This window comes from Nematostella vectensis, chromosome 2 (assembly GCF_932526225.1).
Source record: "Nematostella vectensis chromosome 2, jaNemVect1.1, whole genome shotgun sequence".
NCBI lineage: Eukaryota > Metazoa > Cnidaria > Anthozoa > Actiniaria > Edwardsiidae > Nematostella > Nematostella vectensis.
Window position 1 is genome coordinate 6,458,335 of NC_064035.1, and position 25,866 is coordinate 6,484,200.

Consider the following 25,866-nt stretch of genomic DNA (forward strand, 5'->3'; position numbering starts at 1 on the left):
CCCAACCCTCCCCATCAACCACCTGCTTGTCTTGCAATCGACTAGGTAAAGGCCCAACCCTCCCCATCAACCACCTGCTTGTCTTGTAATCGACAAGGTAAAAGCCCAACCCTCCCCATCAACCACCTGCTTGTCTTGTAATCGACAAGGTAAAAGCCCAACCCTCCCCATCAACCACCTGCTTGTCTTGTAATCGACTAGGTAAAGGCCCAACCCTCCCCATCAACCACCTGCTTGTCTTGTAATCGACTAGGTAAAAGCCCAACCCTCCCCATCAACCACCTGCTTGTCTTGTAATCGACTAGGTAAAGGCCCAACCCTCCCCATCAACCACCTGCTTGTCTTGCAATCGACAAGGTAAAGGCCCAACCCTCCCCATCAACCACCTGCTTGTCTTGTAATCGACAAGGTAAAGGCCCAACCCTCCCCATCAACCACCTGCTTGTCTTGTAATCGACTAGGTAAAGGCCCAACCCTCCCCATCAACCACCTGCTTGTCTTGTAATCGACAAGGTAAAGGCCCAACCCTCCCCATCAACCACCTGCTTGTCTTGTAATCGACTAGGTAAAGGCCCAACCCTCCCCATCAACCACCTGCTTGTCTTGTAATCGACTAGGTAAAGGCCCAACCCTCCCCATCAACCCCCTGCTTGTCTTGTAATCGACTAGGTAAAGGCCCAACCCTCCCCATCAACCACCTGCTTGTCTTGTAATCGACTAGGTAAAGGCCCAACCCTCCCCATCAACCACCTGCTTGTCTTGTAATCGACAAGGTAAAGGCCCAACCCTCCCCATCAACCACCTGCTTGTCTTGTAATCGACTAGGTAAAGGCCCAACCCTCCCCATCAACCACCTGCTTGTCTTGTAATCGACTAGGTAAAGGCCCAACCCTCCCCATCAACCACCTGCTTGTCTTGTAATCGACTAGGTAAAGGCCCAACCCTCCCCATCAACCCCCTGCTTGTCTTGTAATCGACAAGGTAAAGGCCCAACCCTCCCCATCAACCACCTGCTTGTCTCGTAATCGACTAGGTAAAGGCCCAACCCTCCCCATCAACCACCTGCTTGTCTTGTAATCGACTAGGTAAAGGCCCAACCCTCCCCATCAACCCCCTGCTTGTCTTGTAATCGACTAGGTAAAGGCCCAACCCTCCCCATCAACCCCCTGCTTGTCTATTCCTACAATAATTTCTGGCGATACTTTACGGATACTTTGAGTACATTTTTATCCACAAAGTTCTATAATCAAAACAAATAGGAACACATTTATGTTGGTTATTTGTCCTTTCCATCTCGCGAGTGACGGATCACTGATGATGAAATATCATTTCTTTTATCCTTCTTCGTCTATCACGCATGCATGTTTTGATTGACTGTCTAGCGTGTACGTCCATCATGTATTCGTCATACCACAAATTGACACGTGAATCACGTGCTAGCCCTGTTTTATTCCTCGTGTAACCGCCAAGGTCAAATGTGTTTGTGTCGCGTGTTCGCCTCGCGTGTCATTCCATCATGCTACAATTGACAGGTGTATCACGTGCTAGCCCTGCTTTGTTCCTCGTTCAACCGCCATATGATCACTTTGTCCGTCTCGCAGTGCGCTGAAGATGAGGAGACCAGAGAGCTCGTCCTGAAGCATGGGGGCCTGGATCCCATGGTTGATGTTCTAGCTACGAGGCCGTGTAAGAACGCTGAGTTGCTTGCGGCTATAGCGGGTGCCCTGTGGAAATGCGCCGAACATGGTGACAGTATGCGCAGGTAGCCAATGCGTACATAAATACAAATAAATATGATCACCTGTCGTGTTTTTATCAGTCCGTCTTTGAATTCGCTTGGAGGGTGGGGGTATCCCTTGACACAGTGTTTTTATTTGGCACATTTACTAGATTTATTTGGCATATTGACTGTATTTATTTGGCATATTGACTGTATTTATATGGTATATTGACTGTATTTATTTGGCATATTGACTGTATTTATTTGGCATATTGACTGTATTTATTTGGCATATTGACTGTATTTATTTGGCATATTGACTGTATTTATATGGTATATTGACTGTATTTATTTGGCATATTGACTGTATTTATTTGGCATATTGACTGTATTTATATGGTATATTGACTGTATTTATATGGTATATTGACTGTATTTATTTGGCATATTGACTGTATTTATTTGGCATATTGACTGTATTTATTTGGCATATTGTTTTAACCGCGTGTGGTTTTAGGTTGGAGAGACTTGGTACTGTGAACCATCTCATCACTCAAGTCAAATTGGAGCACTCATTACCGGTAAGCACAGCGCGGTCTTCTTGGGTCACTATCATTACCACGGAGCACTCAATACCGGTAAGTATAGCACGGCCTTCTTGGGTCACTATCATTACCACGGAGCACTCAATACCGGTAAGTATAGCACGGCCTTCTTGGGTCACTATCATTACCATGGAGCACTCATTACCGGTAAGTATAGCACGGCCTTCTTGGGTCACTATCATTACCACGGAGTACTCATTACCAGTAAGTATAGCACGGCCTTCTTGGATCACTATCATTACCACGGAGCACTTATTACCGGTAAGTATAGCACGGCCTTCTTGGATCACTATCATTACCACGGAGCACTCATTACCGGTAAGTATAGCACGGCCTTCTTGGGTCACTATCATTACCATGGAGCACTCATTACCGGTAAGTATAGCACGGCCTTCTTGGGTCACTATCATTACCACGGAGTACTCATTACCGGTAAGTATAGCACGGCCTTCTTGGGTCACTATCATTACCATGGAGCACTCATTACCGGTAAGTATAGCACGGTCTTCTTGGGTCGCTATCATTACCACGGAGCACTTATTACCGGTAAGTATAGCACGGCCTTCTTGGATCACTATCATTACCACGGAGCACTCATTACCGGTAAGTATAGCACGGCCTTCTTGGGTCACTATCATTACCATGGAGCACTCAATACCGGTAAGCATAGCACGGTCTTCTTGGGTCACTATCATTACCACGGAGCACATTACCGGTAAGTATAGCACGGCCTTCTTGGATCACTATCATTACCACGGAGCACTTATTACCGGTAAGTATAGCACGGCCTTCTTGGGTCACTATCATTACCACGGAGCACTCAATACCGGTAAGTATAGCACGGCCTTCTTGGGTCACTATCATTACCACGGGGCACTCAATACCGGTAAGTATAGCACGGCCTTCTTGGGTCACTATCATTACCATGGAGCACTCATTATTGGTAAGTATAGCACGGCCTTCTTGGGTCACTATCATTACCGCGGAGCACTCATTACTGGTAAGTATAGCGCGGCCTTCTTGGGTCACTATCATTACCACGGGGCACTCATTACCGGTAAGTATAGCACGGCCTTCTTGGGTCACTATCGTTACCACGGGGCACTCATTACCGGTAAGCATAGCACGGCCTTCTTGGGTCACTATCATTACCACGGGGCACTCAATACCGGTAAGTATGGCACGGCCTTCTTGGGTCACTATCATTACCATGGAGCACTCAATACCGGTAAGTATAGCACGGCCTTCTTGGGTCACTATCATTACCACGGAGCACATTACCGGTAAGTATAGCACGGCCTTCTTGGGTCACTATCATTACCACGGGGCACTCATTACCGGTAAGCATAGCACGGCCTTCTTGGGTCACTATCGTTACCACGGGGCACTCAATACCGGTAAGTATGGCACGGCCTTCTTGGGTCACTATCATTACCATGGAGCACTCAATACCGGTAAGTATAGCACGGCCTTCTTGGGTCACTATCATTACCACGGAGCACATTACCGGTAAGTATAGCACGGCCTTCTTGGGTCACTATCATTACCACGGGGCACTCATTACCGGTAAGCATAGCACGGCCTTCTTGGGTCACTATCATTACCACGGAGCACTCATTACCAGTAAGTATAGCACGGCCTTCTTGGGTCACTATCATTACCATGCAAGGGGCAGTAAAAGACAAATAGTTGAATCGCGGGCTACGGTAGTATGAAGTACTGGTAACAAGTCTGTCAGCGCTTCTTTTGCCTTGTTTTACCCACTCAACTTGATTAAATCCACAGGGTACCCACTAGCTCAACTAGATCAAATCCACAGGGCAGGGGAGAAAAATGTAATGTTTGTTTGCCTTCGCAGGTGATGTCTAATCTAATTGGAGCGCTTGGACAGTTTGCCTACTGTAAGAGGAATATTCTCACAATCCACGAGGAGAAAGTGCTCGACATTCTGATCCAGAAACTTAACTTAACAGAGCCTAGCATTCTCATTAATAGCAATGCGTTACTGGCAAGATGCGCAAAAGAAAACGCCCTTAGAAGGTGCGTAGTCTCATGGTGGTTTTAATCAGGCGCGTCCACAAGGGCTGGGGGAAGGTTGTGTGGGAGCCCTCCCTGGCCTACAAAAGTGGGTCATTTTTCGTATCAGTTTGCGCCACTGTTGATGACAGCTGATTAAATGGAGATACTGCCAAACAACAATGATAATACTATTGTCTGAGAAAAAAACCTTTTTGCAGCCATATACTAAGCAGTGACGGGCTAAGGCTCCTTTGGTCTCATCTCAAATTTTCAAACCCGAAGGTAGGTTACTGCCGATGTAGAAAATCTATCTCTTTTGCACGATCAAACTGATTTGAAGACAGTCACTCACGCCGCCGTGTAATATCCCCGCATATTACAGAGTCGCTGAAAGCATCCGATCCCATAGGCAAGCCCAAGCGAGTAACTTAATCTATCTTCAATTTGATATAAGACTTCTTCCAATGCATGCTTATTTTGACGTTTTCTGGCAAATAGACCCTTGTATTTTTAAATGTTCAATAATAAGTAAGCGGTTTCTTCTTCGCGCAGGATGCGCGCGCGCATCCTGCGCGACCACCCCCCCCCCCCCACCCCTTGGCGGCCAAAATGTGGGTCATTTCTTATTAAGAAATACTTATTAAGAAATACCAATCTTGGGAACGCGCCTGGAACGGGTGCTTATTTCAGAATTAAGACTTCAGTCCTATATGAATAACTGCTAACGAAGATACTCGTTGTGCAGGTAGTAGCTAGCGCCGCGGATGCCATATCTATGTGTGCGGTGAAACCCGAGGAGTCCGCCGAGATGATTCGCTCATTCGTTGGTGGTCTTGAGCTCGTCACTGCGCTTTTGAAATCAAACAGACGAGAGGTAAACCGATTTAAATCAAACTTACTGTACACATCGGTAATGGTACAACCAGAAACGTGTTACGGTATCTAACTTGTCACAACCGAATCCTCAATAACATGAACATCACATTTACTCGTCACAGCCGAACCCACAATAACACGAACTTCCTACTTACTTGTCAAAGCCGTACCATCAATAACACAAACGTCCTTTTAAGTCGTCTCATAGCTGTGTTGATACGACATGATTCCTTTTGCATCCCTTTTGCTCCCTTCGCGCGTATAGTTTATTGAAAGAATCAATGAGTCTCAGCTCCAGCGTAGCCCATGGTTAATGTAAAACTCATTTCGCATATTAGATGCACATCAACGTATCCCCTTTAGTACGATGTAAAGAGAACCTTGAGTAATACCTCGCCGTACCATTGCTTACGAAAAAAGTATAATATTAACTCTCTAATTCTCTACTGCACTAGATACTGTTAGGCGTCTGCCGACTTATCATCAACATTGGTCAAGACCGAGAAAACATGTCAATCATGACGGATTATGGCGTCATTCCATTGTTAGTGACACTGATCGATACGCCGGTAAGTAGCCATCAGTCAGTCAATCATAACAGACATGTCAATCACAACAGGCATGTCAATCATAACAGACATGTCAATCATAACAGGCATGTCAATCATAACAGACATGTCAATCACAACAGACATGTCAGTCATAACAGACATGTCAATCATAACAGGTATGTCAATCATAACAGACATGTCAATCATAACAGACATGTCAATCACAACAGACATGTCAATCATAACAGGCATGTCAATCATAACAGACATGTCAATCATAACAGGCATGTCAATCACAACAGGCATGTCAATCACAACAGGCATGTCAATCATAACAGACATGTCAATCATAACAGACATGTCAATCATAACAGGCATGTCAATCATAACAGACATGTCAATCACAACAAGCATGTCAATCATAACAGATATGTCAATCATAACAGGCATGTCAATCATAACAGACATGTCAATCATAACAGACATGTCAATCATAACAGGCATGTCAATCATAACAGACATGTCAATCATAACAGGCAGTCAATCATAACAGACATGTCAATCACAACAGACATGTCAATCATAACAGACATGTCAATCATAACAGACATGTCAATTATAACAGGCATGTCAATCATAACAGACATGTCAATCACAACAGACATGTCAATCATAACAGGCATGTCAATCATAACAGACATGTCAATCACAACAGGCATGTCAATCATAACAGACATGTCAATAACAGGCATGTCAATCATAACAGGCATGTCAATCATAACAGACATGTCAATAACAGACATGTCAATCATAACAGGCATGTCAATCATAACAGGCATGTCAATCATAACAGACATGTCAATCATAACAGGCATGTCAATCATAACAGGCATGTCAATAACAGACATGTCGATCACAACAGACATGTCGATCACAACAGACATGTCAATCATAACAGACATGTCAATCATAACAGACATGTCAATCATAACAGGCATGTTAATCACAACAGACATGCCAATCATAACAGACATGTCAATAACAGACATGTCAATCATACCTTCTTTTCAGTCTTGTTCTTCTTGGTTCATTCGCTTTGTTTTTAAACGTTACCTTATCTACAGGATGACGAGGAGATGAGGCGATATGTGGCGGAGGCGATAGCAACGTATGTATGGGTCAAGAGGGGGATAGCAACGTATGTATAGGTCAAGGGGGGTAGGTAGCAACGTATGTATGGGTCAAGGGGGGTAGGTAGCAACGTATGTATGGGTCAAGGTGGGGAGATAGCAACGTATGTATAGGTCAAGGGGGGTAGGTAGCAACGTATGTATAGGTCAAGGGGGGTAGGTAGCAACGTATGTATGGGTCAAGGGGGGGAGATAGCAACGTATGTATAGGTCAAGGGGGGGTAGGTAGCAACGTATGTATAGGTCAAGGGGGGGTAGGTAGTAACGTATGTATAGGTCAAGGGGGGGTAGCAGCGTATGTATGGGTCAAGGGGGGGAGATAGCAACGTATGTATGGGTCAAGGGGGGTAGGTAGCAACGTATGTATGGGTCAAGAGGGGGGAGATAGCAACGTATGTATGGGTCAAGGGGGGGGGAGATAGCAACGTATGTATGGGTCAAGGTGGGGAGATAGCAACGTATGTATGGGTCAAGGGGGGTAGGTAGCAACGTATGTATGGGTCAAGTGGGGTAGGTAGCAACGTATGTATGGGTCAAGGGGGGTAGGTAGCAACGTATGTATGGGTCAAGGGGGGGAGATAGCAACGTATGTATGGGTCAAGGGGGGAGATAGCAACGTATGTATGGGTAAAGAGGGGGTAGCAACGTATGTATGGGTCAAGGGGGGTAGGTAGCAACGTATGTATGGGTCAAGGGGGGGAGATAGCAACGTATGTATGGGTCAAGGGGGGGAGATAGCAACGTATGTATGAGTCAAGGGGGGGTAGGTAGCAACGTATGTATGAGTCAAGGGGGGGTAGGTAGCAACGTATGTATGGGTCAAGGGGGGGGAGATAGCAGCGTATGTATGGGTCAAGGGGGGTAGGTAGCAACGTATGTATGGGTCAAGAGGGGTAGGTAGCAACGTATGTATGGGTCAAGAGGGGGAGATAGCAACGTATGTATGGGTCAAGGGGGGTATATAGCAACGTATGTATGGGTCAAGGGGGGGAGATAGCAACGTATGTATGGGTCAAGGGGGGGGGGGGTAGATAGCAACGTATGTATGGGTCAATGGGGGGAGATAGCAGCGTATGTATGGGTCAAGGGGGGTAGGTAGCAACGTATGTATGGGTCAAGGGGGGGAGATAGCAACGTATGTATGGGTCAAGGGGGGGAGATAGCAACGTATTTATGGGTCAAGGGGGGGAGATAGCAACGTATGTATGGATCAAGGGGGGGAGATAGCAGCGTATGTATGGATCAAGGGGGGGAGATAGCAACGTATGTATGGGTCAAGGGGGGGAGATAGCAACGTATGTATGGGTCAAGGGGGGGAGATAGCAACGTATGTATGAGTCAAGGGAGGGAGATAGCAACGTATGTATGGGTAAAGAGGGGGTAGGTAGCAACGTATGTATGGGTCAAGGGGGGGAGATAGCAACGTATGTATGGGTCAAGGGGGAGAGATAGCAACGTATGTATGGGTCAAGGAGGGGAGATAGCAACGTATGTATGGGTCAAGGGGGGTAGGTAGCAACGTATGTATGGGTCAAGGGGGGGTAGGTAGCAACGTATGTATGGGTCAAGGGGGGTAGGTAGCAGCGTATGTATGGGTCAAGGGGGGGAGATAGCAACGTATGTATGGGTCAAGAGGGGGTAGGTAGCAGCGTATGTATGGGTCAAGAGGGGGTAGGTAGCAACGTATGTATGGGTCAAGGGGGGGTAGGTAGCAACGTATGTATAGGTCAAGGGGGGTAGGTAGCAACGTATGTATGGGTCAAGAGGGGGTAGGAAGCAGCGTATGTATGGGTCAAGGGGGGTAGGTAGCAACGTATGTATGGGTCAAGGGGGGGTAGGTAGCAACGTATGTATGGGTAAAGAGGGGGTAGGAAGCAGCGTATGTATGGGTCAAGGGGGGGAGATAGCAACGTATGTATGGGTCAAGAGGGGGTAGGTAGCAACGTATGTATGGGTCAAGAGGGGGTAGGAAGCAGCGTATGTATGGGTCAAGGGGGGGAGATAGCAACGTATGTATGGGTAAAGAGGGGGTTGGTAGCAGCGTATGTATGGGTAAACAGGGGGTAGGTAGCAGCGTATGTATGGGTAAAGAGGGGGTAGGTAGCAGCGTATGTATGGGTCAAGGGGGGTAGGTAGCAGCGTATGTATGGGTCAAGGGGGGAGATAGCAACGTATGTATGGGTCAAGAGGGGGGAGATAGCAACGTATGTATGGGTCAAGGGGGGTGGGTAGCAACGTATGTATGGGTCAAGGGGGGTAGGTAGCAACGTATATATGGGTCAAGGGGGGGCGATAACAACGTATGTATGGGTCAAGGGGGGGAGATAGCAACGTATGTATGGGTCAAGATGGGGTAGGTAGCAGCGTATGTATGGGTCAAGGGGGGGAGATAGCAACGTATGTATGGGTCAAGAGGGGGTAGGTAGCAACGTATGTATGGGTCAAGGGGGGGAGATAGCAACGTATGTATGGGTCAAGAGGGGGTAGGTAGCAACGTATGTATGGGTCAAGGGGGGGTAGGTAGCAACGTATGTATGGGTAAAGAGGGGGTAGGAAGCAGCGTATGTATGGGTCAAGGGGGGGTAGGTAGCAACGTATGTATGGGTCAAGGGGGGTAGGTAGCAACGTATGTATGGGTCAAGAGGGGGTAGGAAGCAGCGTATGTATGGGTCAAGGGGGGGAGATAGCAACGTATGTATGGGTCAAGGGGGGGAGATAGCAACGTGTGTATGGGTAAAGAGGGGGTAGGTAGCAGCGTATGTATGGGTAAAGAGGGGGTAGGTAGCAGCGTATGTATGGGTAAAGAGGGGGTAGGTAGCAGCGTATGTATGGGTCAAGGGGGGTAGGTAGCAGCGTATGTATGGGTCAAGGGGGGAGATAGCAACGTATGTATGGGTCAAGAGGGGGTAGGTAGCAACGTATGTATGGGTCAAGAGGGGGTAGGTAGCAACGTATGTATGGGTCAAGGGGGGAGATAGCAACGTATGTATGGGTCAAGAGGGGGTAGGTAGAAACGTATGTATGGGTAAAGAGGGTAGGTAGCAGCGTATGTATGGGTCAAGGGGGGAGATAGCAACATATGTATGGGTCAAGGGGGGGTAGGTAGCAACGTATGTATGGGTAAAGAGGGGGTAGCAGCGTATGTATGGGTCAAGGGGGTAGGTAGCAGCGTATGTATGGGTAAAGAAGGGGTAGGTAGCAGCGTATGTATGGGTCAAGAGGGGGTAGGTAGCAGCGTATGTATGGGTCAAGGGGGTAGGTAGCAGCGTATGTATGGGTAAAGAAGGGGTAGGTAGCAACGTATGTATGGGTCAAGAGGGGGTAGGTAGCAACGTATGTATGGGTAAAGAAGGGGTAGGTAGCAACGTATGTATGGGTAAAGAGGGGGTAGCAGCGTATGTATGGGTCAAGGGGGGTAGGTAGCAGCGTATGTATGGGTCAAGAGGGGGTAGGTAGCAGCGTATGTATGGGTCAAGGGGGGTAGGTAGCAGCGTATGTATGGGTAAAGAGGGGGGTAGCAGCGTATGTATTGGTATGAGGGGTGGTGCCTAGGCACATTATTATTTAGCTATTAGTATAGTATATTCTCGTTTTTGTTAGTGTAATATACGTTCTCTTCGGTTATTGAATTCTTTGTGCTCGGGTCTGTTAGGGAATTATGTGTGCTCGGATCTGTTAAGTGTAGGCTATATGCTCGGTTTTCACCTCTTTCATCTCTTTCCAGCTGTTGTAATCTAGATAAGAACATACCTGCACTATCTTCCACCGTCGTCCCCCTCACTGATGGACTGAGTACCTTCAAGAGCGTTGAGGTTCACAAAGCCACCGCACTAGCGCTAGAGAAACTCTCTCAGGACTCCAGAAATTGCGCTTTGATATGCAAGCATGGCGCCCGCAAGGTACTGACAAGGAAAATACTATCCACATCGCAGGGGGTGGGGAAAATGATACATTTAGAGTAAACGCCTTGTATGGGGAAAATGATACACTTAGAGTAAACGCCTTGTATCGGACTCACATATATACGAGGGTCACAGAGTATTCCCGCCAATGCTCTCACAGTTTTTATCCAGCACTTTGTTTTATTCTCCACTTCTCGTTTATGGATTGCTTGATGATTTGAAGACAAAATTTCCCGAAGGCTTTCATTATCTTCCTGCAGTATCGCAAGTTATCTGCTCGACATTAGAATCACATTTGGAGCTCGAGGATAAAAGTCTTTGTTGATTTTATTGCAGCATCTGATGATTATGATGGCATCCTCCGATGAAACCGTGCAAAACGCTGCCGCACGCTGCATAAAAAACGTCCGTATGAATACGGTGAATGCCAACAGCTGAAGTGGAAGCTATCGAAAGACAGGTCACGTTAACAATCGCACAGTTTCCAAAAGACAGGTCACGTGAGCTTTCACACAGCTTTCAAAATACAGGTCACATGATGTAGCAACGTGACATTATCTGAACGTACACAATACACACAGGCATGTTGGAGACTTGGTAGCAATCAAGATCTCGCCTAATTAATTAAAGAGAAACCCACGTTTTTCTCTTTTGTGAATTACTTTCTTTTGAACTGCTATGTACAGTAAACTTAAATTATTAAATTTCGCATTTTATATATTGCAACTATAAAATAAAAGCATTATTGTGCATTTGTTTAGTGCCTTAAATAGATAAATGTTCAAGCGTCCTATTATCCATGAGTCGTATTCGTATTCACTGCAAAAATACATACAAATTCACCTAGCAATTGTTTAATCTTTATTTGCATGTATTTGCATTGCATGCGGCTCATGGATAATTCGACGTTTGAACTTGCCACCAAAAATGTTTTTAAGAAAGTTGGCCAATTGACATGCAAGAATCAGCTTTGATTGAATTTTGGAACTGTGCGCACTAGGGCTAGTGAAGTTGGCTTATTGGCGGTGGCTTATTTCACAAAACTGTCAAGGTGGCCACGGTTGCGTACATCACATCAGATAGCAAGTTTCTCGCATCCTTTTCTGTCTTATTGAGTTAAACTGCCATAGCATGCGCTACAAAATTCTGCTTTATGTTCACCACAGCATTAACCATAAAGCTCCCTCCTATCCGAAGAACCTTATCAACTGCAGTCGTTCGTCCTATAATCTTAGATCGAGATTTTGTCATTATTTAGTGCATTGTAAATATAGTTTTGTCGCCGCTTTATATATATATATTTTATTATTGTTATTATACACCCCCACCCCCTCCCCAGCAATTCCCCCTCTCGGCTCTTTATAATTAAATCGGGTTTTTATCATTAAAATGCCTTTTTCACTCGTGATTTCTTGCGAAGAATTACGAATTATCGGAGAGACTTCTGTGTCACTCGATGGTCGGATCGATCATCCGTTACTTTTTGTGGTCTTTCTGTGCTTTAGCAACACAGCAACCCTTTATATTATGTATAAACTTTCGGTTATCAACTTCCGGTTAAAGCTTAGTACACCTTTTGCTTTTCATTACCGTGAAATACGCATTCATTTTAGCCAAAATTACAAACATTCACGCCGATGTACTGTCATTTAAGCGAAAGTAAAATCATTTGAACTAAAAGGAAATACATTAACGAACTTTACATAATTGAGTGAACACAATTGCATTTTCTTCACCTTCATTTACACTATTCGACAACCAGGAATAAAAAATGCATTTTCATTTGCGCGTTGATACATAACAATAACACAAACAAAATATCAATAATACGAGAACTCGCAATCAATACAGTGAACGAAACATTCATTAACATTTTTATTACAGCAAGTGCAAACAATAGTATTTTGTGAAAAAGTTACAAGTTACAAGTTAATGAATGTTTCGTTCACTGTATTGATTGCGAGTTCTCGTATTATTGATATTTTGTTTGTGTTATTGTTATGTATCAACGCGCAAATGAAAATACATTTTTTATTCCTGGTTGTCGAATAGTGTAAATTAATGTGAAGAAAATGCAATTGTGTTCACTCAATTATGTAAAGTTCGTAAATGTATTTCCTTTTAGTTCAAATGATTTTACTTTCGCTTAAATGACAGTACATCGGCGTAAATGTTTGTAATTTTGGCTAAAATGAATGCGTATTTCTCGGTAATGAAAAGCAAAAGGTGTACTATAAAAATGACGTGTAATCGACCTAAGGCCAATAGATAGCCGTAAAGTATTTATTAGCTAGATTTTTTAGAAAAGTCTTCCATGTGGGTTAAGCGTGCGCATGCGCCTTACATTTTTCACTGAAGTCAATTGTTCTTCTACGGTTTAATCCAATTCCAGTTGTCAGCTTGCAGACAATACAAGTAAAATGCTAGCAAACATTTTTATTCATCTGTTTTAGTACTGGCCATTTTGCGTCTCTGGGTTTTCGTGTTGTTTGTTTGACATGTTTTAATTTGTGCTAAAAGAGAGACTAGCCAAAGGTCCGAGAAACATGAGATAAAGGTTCTGTTAGCTTGGTCTCTGTTTGCTGATTAATAAGAAAAAAACCTATGTTCGAAGGACAAAATAGAAGAGGACAGATTTCCAAAAATTAATTTTTAATAATTCTTCCCAATCAACTAAACTAAATATAAAAAAAAACTCGTACAAACACATGGCCCTCGCTTATTCATCAAATAACGATTTTGCGCCTTTCTAGAATGTTAACATGCATAAAACACATTGTATGACAGTAGCGTGATCAATAATTGTGGGTATTTTATTTATTTTGGATAGAATATGCTGAAATTTGACAGGCTACCAAAAAGCTTTTCGAAGTGTGCGATGCCAATAGTAAATAATAATTAGTTATGCTGTTATACTGTTCCTGGTGTGTCATAACATCGAAAACAAATAAGGTATAAGGACATTTTAAGGAACTCTCAGCATCTTGGATGTGTTCATGATTTGTTAAGTATCCTGTATATCGTTTTTGCACACCAGAAAATGTCTAGGAAAATACATTTGCATTCACGAGTTGGCTCTCAGAGCTTTGATTACTACTTGTTTCTTTATATCTACACAGAAACTCTTGCCTAAACAGACATGACGGAAAAACCTGGAAAACGCGCAATTCCAGATAGAGAAAGAAGACACAATTACTTACAATGGCTATAGGTTCCTTGTTCTACGGACTGATTTTTAAAACACAAATAACGTGAGGCCGAAGTGCACATAACCAGATTTTGGCTTTTTAAGATAATTTTTACTTGATCATCATTGCCATGTGCATCAGTTAAGGGACGAAAAGCTCAAATTTCAATGACACTTTACAAAAAGTCGCATCAATTTAAAAACGTCGCACTTGATATTTTGTTTGCTATAAGTTACTAAGTACTCAGAGAAATTCTCCGCCTTATTCGATGTGAAATGCGCTTATTTGAAGCGTCACGTCATGTTTTTCTGTCATGTCGCCTAAACAAGATACTTATTTTAGATAGAATCTATAATAGAATCTATTATTCGCTTAAGGATATCAGACAGAGCGGTCAAGGAAGTCTATCGTCAGTTTTGCTGTTATGTCTCCACTTTGTTGTTCATAGGAAAAAAACTGCAGGAAGTATGCAGAATTCGCAAACCAAAATACAACAAATGTTTAAACAAGAACACTGAAGATATTTCTGGGATTTCTTTTTTATATACTCATACTTATAATGTACTCGCTGCCACTCGTACTAGCTGCCACTCGTAAAGAGGCGTTTTTTCACCACAGGGAGCCCAGATAGTAGATAGCCTTGGGCTTCCAGTGTTTACACACAGTTTACGTATTTGTACGTACTTGTGCATCATAAAAGACAGGCAAGACAAAACAAGGAACGAAAGCGCAAATCATAGCCAAAATATCTTGAGTAGCTGTTAGCGTAGCCTTGTGCTGGGACCAAGGTGGCAGGAGGGAAGAAAAACATCGCACCGGTCTCAAAACACCAATATGCAAACACAATATATGGCTGCACCGCATAATCCGCCTGCCACCCAAATGGCTAAAAAATAAGAACTATACTTAAGCTATGGATGTCTTTATACACCTCAATAGTTCGCAAACCGCTAATGAAATTTTGTAAAGGAAAAAGATGTTCTGTTGTGTTGTGTTCAGTGTTATGCAACACGTCCAAGGAAGTATTTTTTTCTGTAGGTACACTTCGAATCCGTCAACAAAGCAAACCAGCATCCGTTACAAACAACTCTTTTTCCCAGGTGACGCACTTCCTGTGACATGTATTTGCTTTAGTACTTGCGGAAGGATAATTGGTTATGTTAACACTCCGAGGCTTTTCGGGTGCTATATATTCTACCGTGGTCATGCCTGATGTGAGTGTCGCCAAGAGGATCACAAAGGAAAGTGTTTGCCATAACTGTATATAACTTCTTGGTGGTTCAAGAAGCTAAACGTTTGCCACTGTCTAGTTTTGATCTATTTTTGGTCTACTTTTTTTAACAATTCCCGACTCTACGCAAATGGCTCTAATTGCATCATCAACTCTCAGCCCATTGAACGTCACGTTGCAGCAGCCAGTCAATGGCTCTACTAACGCCTCGCAAGTCTGGTCTCCATTAGGCCCATTGTCAGAGCTGATCACTTGGTGCGGCATGTATGCCTTGGTCGCTATCATCACCGCCATCGGGAACGGTCTAACACTGGCAGTATTTTACATGCAACGTGACAAACCGGGCATACGCAAATGTCATAACAACAAGTTTCTGTGCAGCCTTGCAGTCGCTGACCTGTTTGTGGGCGCATTGTGTGTTCCCATGTACGTGACTCAGCTAATCTCATCCTGGGGGCCTGGGCATCTAGAGACCAGTGTGCTCTCAAATCAAATTTTTCTCACGATGGACGTGTTTTGCGGGATGGCGTCTGTTTTCACGCTGTGTGTAATAGCTCTTGATCGTTTCTTCTCTGTCTACGCGCCCCACGCTCATCGCATGGCGTCCGCTACAGTCTACTTGACGGCATTGTGCTCTCCGTGGCTGCTATCCTCTTTCCTAGCTCTGTTTTTTTTCCTGAGTCTATTGGGCTATCTGCCGTTCAAGTACGTGTACAACGCGGTCTCTCTGTCCCTGTTCACGGCCCTGTGTGTCATGTCTGCTGCCTATGCAGGGACCGGGACCTCACTTCGACGTAGCGCCGCGAAGGCGGGACGGCAGTCTGCAAGGTCAGCGGCCAACCGACGAAAGCAAGTCAAGTTCACCAAGTTGACGCTGATTGTGACGCTGACGTTCCTTGTCAGCTGGTGTCCTTTTCAGATCCTCAACATCGTCTTTTACGTCTGCACGATACGTGGAATGTTCTGCACGCCTGTGATCAGCGCGTCAGCGGTGCAAAGTGTGAAGCTACTGCAGTACGCTAGTTCCATGGCGAATCCCGCTATCTACTCCTTCAAGATCCCCGAGTTCAGGGGAGTGATCAAAGAGAAAACCTCTTTACTAAGAGCGCGTGGCTCGACGCGTGCACTTAAGATGAATCAAAGAAGAGATGGGATCGAGCTGACTGTGGAAAGTTAGAGAGTGAGGGAAGTGTGCGCGCACTAGTACCTGATCTCTCGGTTCTTTACCATCATTACCCTTTCTTGCTTGCTTGCTTACTTATTGACTTACTTATTTACTTACGTATTCACAAGCCATATTTCGAGTAATTAGGCCAGTGTACTTTTTTATTCCAATCACATTTCTAGAACAAAACTTAGCACTTACACATCTGTTGTAAGCTTAATCATGATGTTCTTCTGATTGATGAGAAAAATGTTCTTGATCTTGTACGAGTAGCGATGACAACTTCGGCACGGTTAACTGTGAGACGAACAAACAAATTAATTAGGAAAGAAACAAGCTCCCCTCTTGAAATCATTGCTGCTTTTACGGAATGACAATATACAGTCTATTACTATTACAATTACTATTCTGTGGAAGTTCAATTTATGAACATACAAAAATTAAGTTAATAAGCATAAGTAACAAGCTGTCGAACCTCTCACGTGACCGACTTTGGAAACCAACAAAGTTCCATTTATATTTTCAGGGGCGGCGGGGTGGTCCCATAAGATGGGGGGGGCGAAAGTTGGGGGGAGGGGTGGGTAGTGGTTTCAGGTGGAGGGGTGGTTGGTGGTTTCAGGGGGGAGGGGTGGGTTGTGGTTCCAAATCTTATTTATAAGAACGCGGGGATTTTAAACTGTTCAAGAAATTTGTTGTCGGTTGCATATATACCGCTTAAAACCCGTTGGTTTAAAAAAAACGTTGGTTTAAAAAATACGTTGGTTTAAAAAAAACGTTGGTTTAAAAAAACGTTGGTTTAAAAAAAAGGTTGGTTTAAAAAAACGTTGGTTTAAAAAAAACGTTGGTTTAAAAAAACGTTGGTTTAAAAAAATGTTGGTTTAAAAAAGGTGGGCGCTGCCCCCCCACTTTCCAGAATGGGGGGGGCTGGCGCCCCTTCTGCCCCTCTTCCCTTCCGCCGCCCCTGATTTCGAAATACCTGTTTGTTACAATCACGCATTATTTACTTTTTCAAACCTTCAAGACGTTATAAATCCGCCAAAAATTTGTGAAATGGAATGAATTTAGGCATGGCATCGTTGTTTATGATTCTCTTAAATGTTGATGACGTCATCAGGCGATGACTTTATCACATGACTTCATAACAGAAATATTATATAATCTTAGCTGTTGAAGTATCTGCAATGATAAATGTAGCTTTATAACATTATTTAGGAGGATGCTCACAAAGTTACGTATGCATTTTCGATTCTTCCAAATAATAAAATTTTCGTACACTCTTATTTAAATAATTTCTTTAATTTTTTAAATATCGGAAAATCTTGTTTTGTAGACAGCAACTAGGTGAATATTCTTTGCTTAAAAAAATCGCGAACATATGGTTACATATGCGAATGTTGTGAAAGAACATATCAAACATATTCCCCACGGATAGTGTCCTTCGTATGCATTGCCTTATATGGGCATTGATGCCCATATTTAGAAGAGCTAAAGTTTTCCCGCTCCCTGATCTCCAGAAAACATGGTGAAAAATGCTGATTCCTGTCAACTTGAGACTCGAGGCAAAAATGTGTCAAAAAAAACTTTATCGCTTGGTCAAATCTTTATCACACAAGCCTTGAAAAGCCCTTAGACCCAGGCCTCCAAGAGATTGGCCGAGCGAGTTTTAAGGTCACCCAAATATTGATATGTTTTGTTATTCATAATATCGACTATTCTTTCGTTTTTTAACTGTGAAATATGCATTGAAACAACTCTTTTCTTGCTCAAATCAGCTCTTCAGATCGTAAGTAGGTGCCCCAGGTGAAAAATCATACTTGACTATTTTTGTTTTACAGTATTTGCTGTTTTTTTAGTTTTTCTCGCCAGTTTCGGGCGTTTGTTTCCGAAGCTAAAAATGTCGAGCGCGCGTAAATTGCTTTCCCGCCACTCGTTTTTACAGCCTAAAAAGTGTAAAGTTCCCGGATGATCGCGCGCAACAACCGAATCGCTAAGTAACGAAATACGTCTAAACACCCTTATATATGTGCTGCCTATCTTCTATTTTGGAGGGGAAGGGCTATATGTGTTACTTTACGCACAATATACACCCATTTCAAATAAGGTTGCCAATTGGAAAATGGCCCAAGTAGTTTGGATAATGTAGATTTTTTGTATTAATGCGTTCCTTTTACTATATGTGCCTCATTGGAGACTTAATGGGTTCTTTGACTGTTATAAAAGCATATAATAGTTGTATTCTCCATAGTTACTGGTTTTAGGCACTCGTAGTTTTCCATTTTCTTAAAGTCAAACTTAATTGAAATAGGTGTATATGTATAGCCGTAGCAGGCGCCCGTTTCTCGAAACACCCGAGAATGCTCGGGCCCGAAAACTTCATTTTGCATTTTTGCTCAAAATTTAGCATGTTTTCCCTTTCCCTGAGAACCGCTTTCATGTTTTAGAACAGTTTGAACTTCCTCTTGGTTCATATTCCAAATGGTTGCGCTCAATAGGGCTATTTTAGAAGTTTTTTTTGTAGCCAAAAAGTTACCGGTAAAGTCTCGGGTGCCTGCTAGGTCCGAGAAAATGTTTAATATTTAAGCCATGTGACTTTCGGGCCCGAGAAATTCGTAAAAGATCAAAATCTATAAATCCTTCACTGGAAGGATCGTATTTGTGGTAAAATGCGATGTTTGACGATATTTCAACACATTCAGATACCATAGGGAGGGGATGTAAAAGAACCACTGGGGACGCAATAAACCCTCTGGCCGTGACCACCCCCAGTGACAGTGCTTACTAACCGAGGGCAATATGTTAGAAAACGGTATATTCGGTTAAATATGTTACCCTCGATAAACAAAGATTAAACTGAAACCATAGCTTTTCAAATTTAAGGAATAAAACGTTTTCGGGCCCTAAAACTCTGTTTCGAGAAACGAGCCCCTGGCCACGTAAGATTAGGGGGTGAAGGGGGGCACAATACAGAAACAGTAAGAAAATATGGGGGGGGGGGGGGCACAGCCACGCCCCTCTGGTCATCTTATAATTTCTCCGCCTGTTGTTGCCCTTACAAGGAGGGCCTACAGGGCCGTATCAGGGGGTGTGGCACTGGGGGCACGTGCTTTTCCGATATTTTTAAAAAGGATATAAGGAAATGACCAGAAGGGGAGTCACTGTATCCTCGATATTCTCAAAATGTTAATGTTCCTGATAACTCGAACTGACTTCAAGTTTACCAAAGACTCTTTTTCGTCATTTCTGCTCGAATAGTTTGAACCGCCCGTTAAAGTTTAAGTAAACAGGATGATGATTTATAGTGGTTTGTGTGATCACAGGTGGCCAAGTGTGTTACATCAGCGTATGGAGCCTCTCGCCTCTGCTTAAACGGGCGGTTTTAAATGTCGAGTGCTAGGAACATATAGTTGATATTGTATAAGCGCGACATAAATGCCACATTTAATTTTTAATTGATAATAATGTATTTCTTTACCTTTTTACGTATCTTTTCAGCATCAATGCTTTAATGCCTTATTTATCTTCGAGTTATATTCTGGCTTCAATTTCCCGATTTGTACTTTCCTTGGTCGACACCGTGCTTTTATACACGGAGGCCTCAAAGGCGATGCAGTTAATTCAAATGCCTTGCGTACTACAAGTTCTCGCTGCTTGTTTACAAATTTGCAGTGAACAAAGTCGGTGATCAGCATCAGAAGAATTGAGAAGATTATCCTCATATTTGGGCTTGACGATGTGCAGGAAAAACAGAAAGCTTTGCCAGCAGACGCGAAGAACAGAAACAACTTTTACTGTTGTGTTAAGTTGTTTGTTAAACCCTATATATGGCCAGTAACAGCATCCCTGACCCACGCGTGCCTGGCCTGCTAACGATCGATGATTGCAGGTTGTTGGCACTTAAATATATACCCTTGGTTATATAGGTACTTGGTTGATGTTCACAGATAAGACCCATTGAGTACTTAAGTATTGGGACTTGTTTGGGACTCGATTGCTCCTTTCCCCGCTTTTTGTGGGTGTGATATTGTGGTGTGTAAACAACTTGAGTTCGTGGGTCTTGAAAACCCACACAAGCTTGGACTAGAGCACCTGCTAAAGATAAAAGCCCACGTCTAGGGAGCTCTAGTCCACCGATCTTCTTATTCCCCATAGTTATATTTTATCAATATAAAAAACATGTCCCGATTAATATTCAAGCTTTGCCTGAACACGAGAAAAAAAAATGTCGCCTGCAAAGAAAAGGATTCGAACGATGGCGGCTAATTACCTTCTAGGTTGGCTAGTAACTGAGTTTACCCGAAGAAAGCAATTGTACTGAACATCCTTTAATTTTATCGCACCCTGGGAAAAACTCTTCTCGGGTTAAGATCTTATAATTCAAAATCGAGCTATGGAAATAATAAAAATCTCTGATAATTTCACACGATATTTAAATTTTTGTGCGTCTATTAACAAAAAAAACGAAACAAAAATACTCATATCAAATTTGGAATTCATCCATCTGAATGTCTATAAAAAAACGTGCCTACTAAAAATCATATCAAAGACTTCGATGTGACATCGATCTTAACATGTTTTTTGTCCAGTATTTCCACTATCCTCATCGAGGCGGGAATACACATAGTGAAATAAATTAATAAATATGTGACAAATTACCAGGTGGAGCCCAAAAATGCTAAATAAAAACAGAAGAAAATCAGTTGTCGGACCCTTTTGTCCAAAACAAGCTGTTTTTCCACAAAACCATTATTATAGTGTTTATGAAACAGTTTACTACACTAATTATTGTATACGCCCAAAATATGCGCAAGTCAAGATTTAGAAAGTCATGTTGCAGAGGATATGGCTCTCCATTCCTAAGCGTATGAATGGAATAAAAACTCTGATAATAATATGCAACTAGTTTTTTTTTTACAGCTTTTCTGATTTTTTCCCTCTGACTCAGAAAGACTTTAGACAAGCTTGAAGCTGTGGAAAAACAAAATGGTCTGCGTAGGCGTGATGGAATCAGGGAAATAAATCACCATAGTTGAAAGATAACCTCATCAGCTAGAGAGGACCTGATGGTTTGTTTTAACGCCTATGTAAAAAAAGGAGTAGCGATATAAACACTCGTTAGTTTGGTTTTGCGCTATTTTGTATTTTAACCCTATTCAGACGGGGAGGGGGGGGGGGGGTGGTTTAAGGTCTCCAGCAACTTTGAGTTGTAAAAATTTTTTAGGGCTAGAGCATTGAAATTTGATGACTTTTCCTAAATTTATAGCCTGGTAATCATTGCAACAAAGTTATGAGACATAGGTTTAATGAAAATTAGGCAAAACGCTTTAAGTCGTTAAGATCAACTACGACGTGCTCAACGTAAATCCATGTCATATAAACGTTTTGTACCAAGTTTTGAAAAAACACAATAGAAATTTACATCTCTATTTTAGGGGGGAGGTGTAGTGTTTTTTTTTGTCAATTTTTGAACTTCTCAAAATAGTGTTTGTAAAAATAGCAAAATCATTGATATCCACCTGAAATCATTAATATAACTTGAAACGAAGATTAAATGTTGTCAAAAAGCTTTACATTTTGCTACCCATTTTATATTGATTAAAATAAATAAGTTTCATTAAATCCAATATGGCGGATCCACGATGGCGGATCCAAGATGGCGGATGCTGATGTCACATAATTAGCTAAAAATCGCTGATTTTTTAAAAACTAACATCTAAATTTGGCGAAACACTTTTGGTATTCCTCTATTGTAAATAAAAAGCAGAATTTTTTTTTTGGGAAAGATATTTAAATTATTACTTTAATTAAAAGTTCATTCGCAAACTTATGCTATATTATAAAGGTACCATGCCAATCAATGACGTCACCGATATCATATATTGTTGTCATAGAAACAGTGTCACTAATAATATATGTCTACTGCAAGATAATAAGATTATCGAAAAAAGACATACAGAAATACATATCTTAAAAAAACTTAAATACTTAAGAGTGACCGTCTCAGACCAAGAAAATTTTTGTTCAGAACAAAAATACCATCTTTTGCCAGAAGATAGCCCTTGATGACCTTAGTATTCTGTGAAAGTTTGAAACGAATCGGATAAATATTTTTGGCTTGAGAGGGGAAAATGTATTTTTCGAATATAATTAGAATATAAATATGTCTAAAAAAATCAAAATTAAGCCGGGCGGCAAAAATCAAACTTGATTGATAGAAATCATATAATTGTACATATTTGGATTAGGTCGTTGGTAGTTTTAGTATTTTTCTTAATTTTTAACAGATTTTTCAATTATTTTCTGTTTTTCGTACTCCGTAAATAAGCCCGGAAAACGAGGCCTTTATCTTCCATGGGACGTGGAATTGCACAATTCTTTTCACTAATAGGGTTAAATACACATAATACCTACCGCATCGTACCATCGCTCTGGACCAACTGAAAAACAGACGGGGGTAATCGTCGGCGAAATCAAACCCAAAGGGAAAGCACTTTTGGTGTTGTCAACAAAAATTCTTTAATCCTAAGGGAAAGCAAATACGTTTTAGTTGAAGGAATTTTTATTCCTAAGAGAAAGACCGCTCCTCTAAGAAATAGCAGTTGGTCGATATTTTATACCCTTGGTGATCACCCCTGTCTACTTTTCTGGAAATATTTCTTGCCCAGGTCGGTTATATCTAAACCCCATAAAGCTGCCTGAATCAGTAAATACTATAGATAGTATTAGTCTTAGACAGAAAAAGCACCGAATATTCTAGAAATTTTGTTTTGAGAGCAGAAAATACGAGTTGATTGAGTGAGCTTAGCAGGCAGACATGTCGCAGGCATCAGCGCCGCGTGAACGGAGCCCAATACCTAAGAAAAAGTGGTATATAAAACAAATATGGTAACAAATATTGGTAACCCATCGACTCGAGTTTTCGTGACGCAATGTCCGACGGTCCGTCCCATAAAGCATCGTATGAGAACCAAACTTGGCTGTCAAGGGAGGGGCAAAACTGTGGTCACGTGATTTGCAACGTCATCGATGACGTCACTAGAAGCAAAAATATGCTGACGTCATAAAAATATATTTATATTTGACGAAGAAGAAAACATCATATGCAACCAAACTCGGTAGGTATCATGTAGGTGTCAAGGGGGATGCAAAAATATGGTCACGTGTTGTGTGACGTCATCGATGACGTCACTTAGAGCAAAAAAACGTGATTAAAAGCAAAATCATTCATATCTCTTGAAAGAAACGTTATTTCACAACCAAACTCGGTAGGTGTCATGTTGGTGTCAAGGGGGGTGCTCAAATATCGTCACGTGACTGGACGTCATCAATGACGTCACTAGAAGCAAAACATGCTGACGCCATCAAATAAACAACATTCTTATCTCGTGAAAGAAACATTGTATAACAACCAAACTTGGTAGGTGTCATGTATGTGTCAACGGGGGTGCCAAGATATGATCACGTGTTACGTGACGTCATCGATGACGTCACTTTAAGAACAATTATTCCGATGTCATATCTATATTCTTATCTCCTAAACGAAACATTATATGACAACCAAACTTGGTATGTGTCATGTATGTGTCAAGGGTGCACCAATATAGTCACGTGATTATGACGTCATCGATGACGTCACTAAAAGACGTCACTAAAATATGCTGACGTCATCAAAATAAAAAAAAATATTTTTCAAGAAGGAAACATCGTGTGACAAACTCTGTAGGTGTCATGTAGGTGTCAAGGGGGATGCAACAATGTGGTCACGTGTTGTGTGACGCCATCGATGACGTCACTTAAAGCAAAATCACGTGATTTGTGAAATCGTTGACTTCGTCAAAACCGAATTATATTTCTTAAATTATTAAGCGAAAATAAGCAAAGATTTGGTCGTTTGGAGCTCCGCTTTTAGGCAATGCCTAAATCTATATATTATGTTTATGAATTGGGGTTCCTGTGGCGAGTTGAACACAAACTGGAAGAGGGGTAAGGGGAAAAAGAAAAATCTTTCCCTAACCCAGTCCACCACTCTTTCTTGAATACGCCACAGGAAGCCCGTAATCGAAAAAAGGAGGCTAGTATAGAGTGAGCTTATCAAATCATGAAATATGTGTCCAAGTAGAGGTTCGTCTATTTAGGCAAAAATGATGCGAGGAGGATGTGTAGTGGTTTTCCTCTTTGCTTTCTTGATAAGCATTCAAATTCATTACTGAAATTATTACCTTTGGGGCTTATGAGCCCCTGCCTTGCATATAACACCACTGTTGTTTTGCTTTACATAAATACTGTTTATGATTTTTTTTTAATTCGATTGTGCTACCACGAGAGTCATTGAAGCGGGACTAAAGAGGGGCGCCGTAGTTATGTTTCTTCCAAACTTCAAAATTGATACTTAGAGCCGTAGTAAGCTCGTAAGATTAGGGGGGGGGGGGCAATACAGAAAAGTTGGGGGAGGGCATAGCCACGCCCCTACTGGTCATTTCCTTATAATTTTTATTTTTTTGGGGGAGGGGGGGGCACATGCCCCCAGTGCCCCACCCCCTGCTACATCTTTGATCTCCGAGGTAAAGAGTAGCTTTGCTTTCTGTTCAACCATTAGCCCCTCATCGTTGTATCGTTTTTATATGGTTATTCTATCAGTAAAGGTTGTAGAGATTGTAAATCATATTTTCGTGCTCGATTTTTGTGACCTCTGAATCAGAGTAGGAATCTCTGTTCAAACGAAAGAAATCAAAGTAGATCACCTAGTTATTGCACTTTGCATCTAGAAAAATCTATGAGATAGAAAAGTATGAAATAAAACAATGGGAAATCCTCCTGTTTACTTCTTCCAATTGTCGAACCAATCACCATGAACTGATGAATGGATATTATATCTCTTGAATTTAATAGCTGAATCTATGAATCTTTGAGGGCCGCGTCTTGTGACCTCTACTGAGAGGATTCGTCTCTAATCGAGACCAATGGGTTTCCAGAGGACTTGCTATAAGGGACCAGAATAAAACGGCGAGTATGGTCACGGCCCCTGGGTATGGTGTATGGGGTATTGTGTGAAAATGTGTAAAGACGCCCAGAAGTGCCCAAATTAATTTAACTGTGCTCAAGCGCAACACGCGAAATACCGTAAATGATCTAATAAAAGCCCCCTATCTAAAAAAGGCCTTCTATCTAACGACCCCCCTAAACTTACAAGTTTGTAATAAACGCCCCTCTCTAATAAATAGTAAATGATCTAATAAACGCCCACTATCTAAAGAATGCCTTCTATTCTATATGAACGACCCCCCTAAACTTACAAGTTTGTAATGAACGCCCCTCTCTAATAAACACCCCTTTCTATTAACGCCCCCCTACCCTTTCTCCCAGCTTAAAAACAAAGGACATAGGAATTTCGGTAATATAAATCATGGCTTCTACTGGGTGAG

At 42.3% G+C, this 25,866-nt stretch overlaps 2 protein-coding genes across 7 annotated transcripts in view; both read left to right on the top strand.

The window, feature by feature from the left end:
* Nucleotides 1-11,615, top strand: part of LOC5517949 (outer dynein arm-docking complex subunit 2) — a 42,295-nt gene extending 30,680 nt beyond the window's left edge. For all 6 annotated transcript variants that reach the window (XM_048724266.1, XM_048724270.1, XM_048724269.1 and 3 more), the window contains 9 exons: nucleotides 1,602-1,762; nucleotides 2,238-2,301; nucleotides 4,184-4,365; nucleotides 4,563-4,626; nucleotides 5,090-5,218; nucleotides 5,676-5,789; nucleotides 6,896-6,939; nucleotides 10,686-10,860; nucleotides 11,200-11,615. In XM_048724266.1, coding sequence (XP_048580223.1) covers nucleotides 1,602-1,762; nucleotides 2,238-2,301; nucleotides 4,184-4,365; nucleotides 4,563-4,626; nucleotides 5,090-5,218; nucleotides 5,676-5,789; nucleotides 6,896-6,939; nucleotides 10,686-10,860; nucleotides 11,200-11,301 — 1,035 coding nt within the window. In that variant the 3' untranslated portion in view covers nucleotides 11,302-11,615. The remainder of the gene's footprint in view (nucleotides 1-1,601; nucleotides 1,763-2,237; nucleotides 2,302-4,183; nucleotides 4,366-4,562; nucleotides 4,627-5,089; nucleotides 5,219-5,675; nucleotides 5,790-6,895; nucleotides 6,940-10,685; nucleotides 10,861-11,199) is intronic.
* Nucleotides 11,616-15,011: 3,396 nt separating this feature from the next.
* LOC5517953 (beta-4C adrenergic receptor) lies at nucleotides 15,012-16,881 on the top strand. The gene has a single exon (XM_048724348.1). It carries the CDS (start codon nucleotides 15,413-15,415, stop codon nucleotides 16,457-16,459), a length of 1,047 nt encoding a protein of 348 aa, XP_048580305.1. The 5' UTR covers nucleotides 15,012-15,412; the 3' UTR covers nucleotides 16,460-16,881.
* The last annotated feature ends 8,985 nt before the right edge of the window (nucleotides 16,882-25,866 follow it).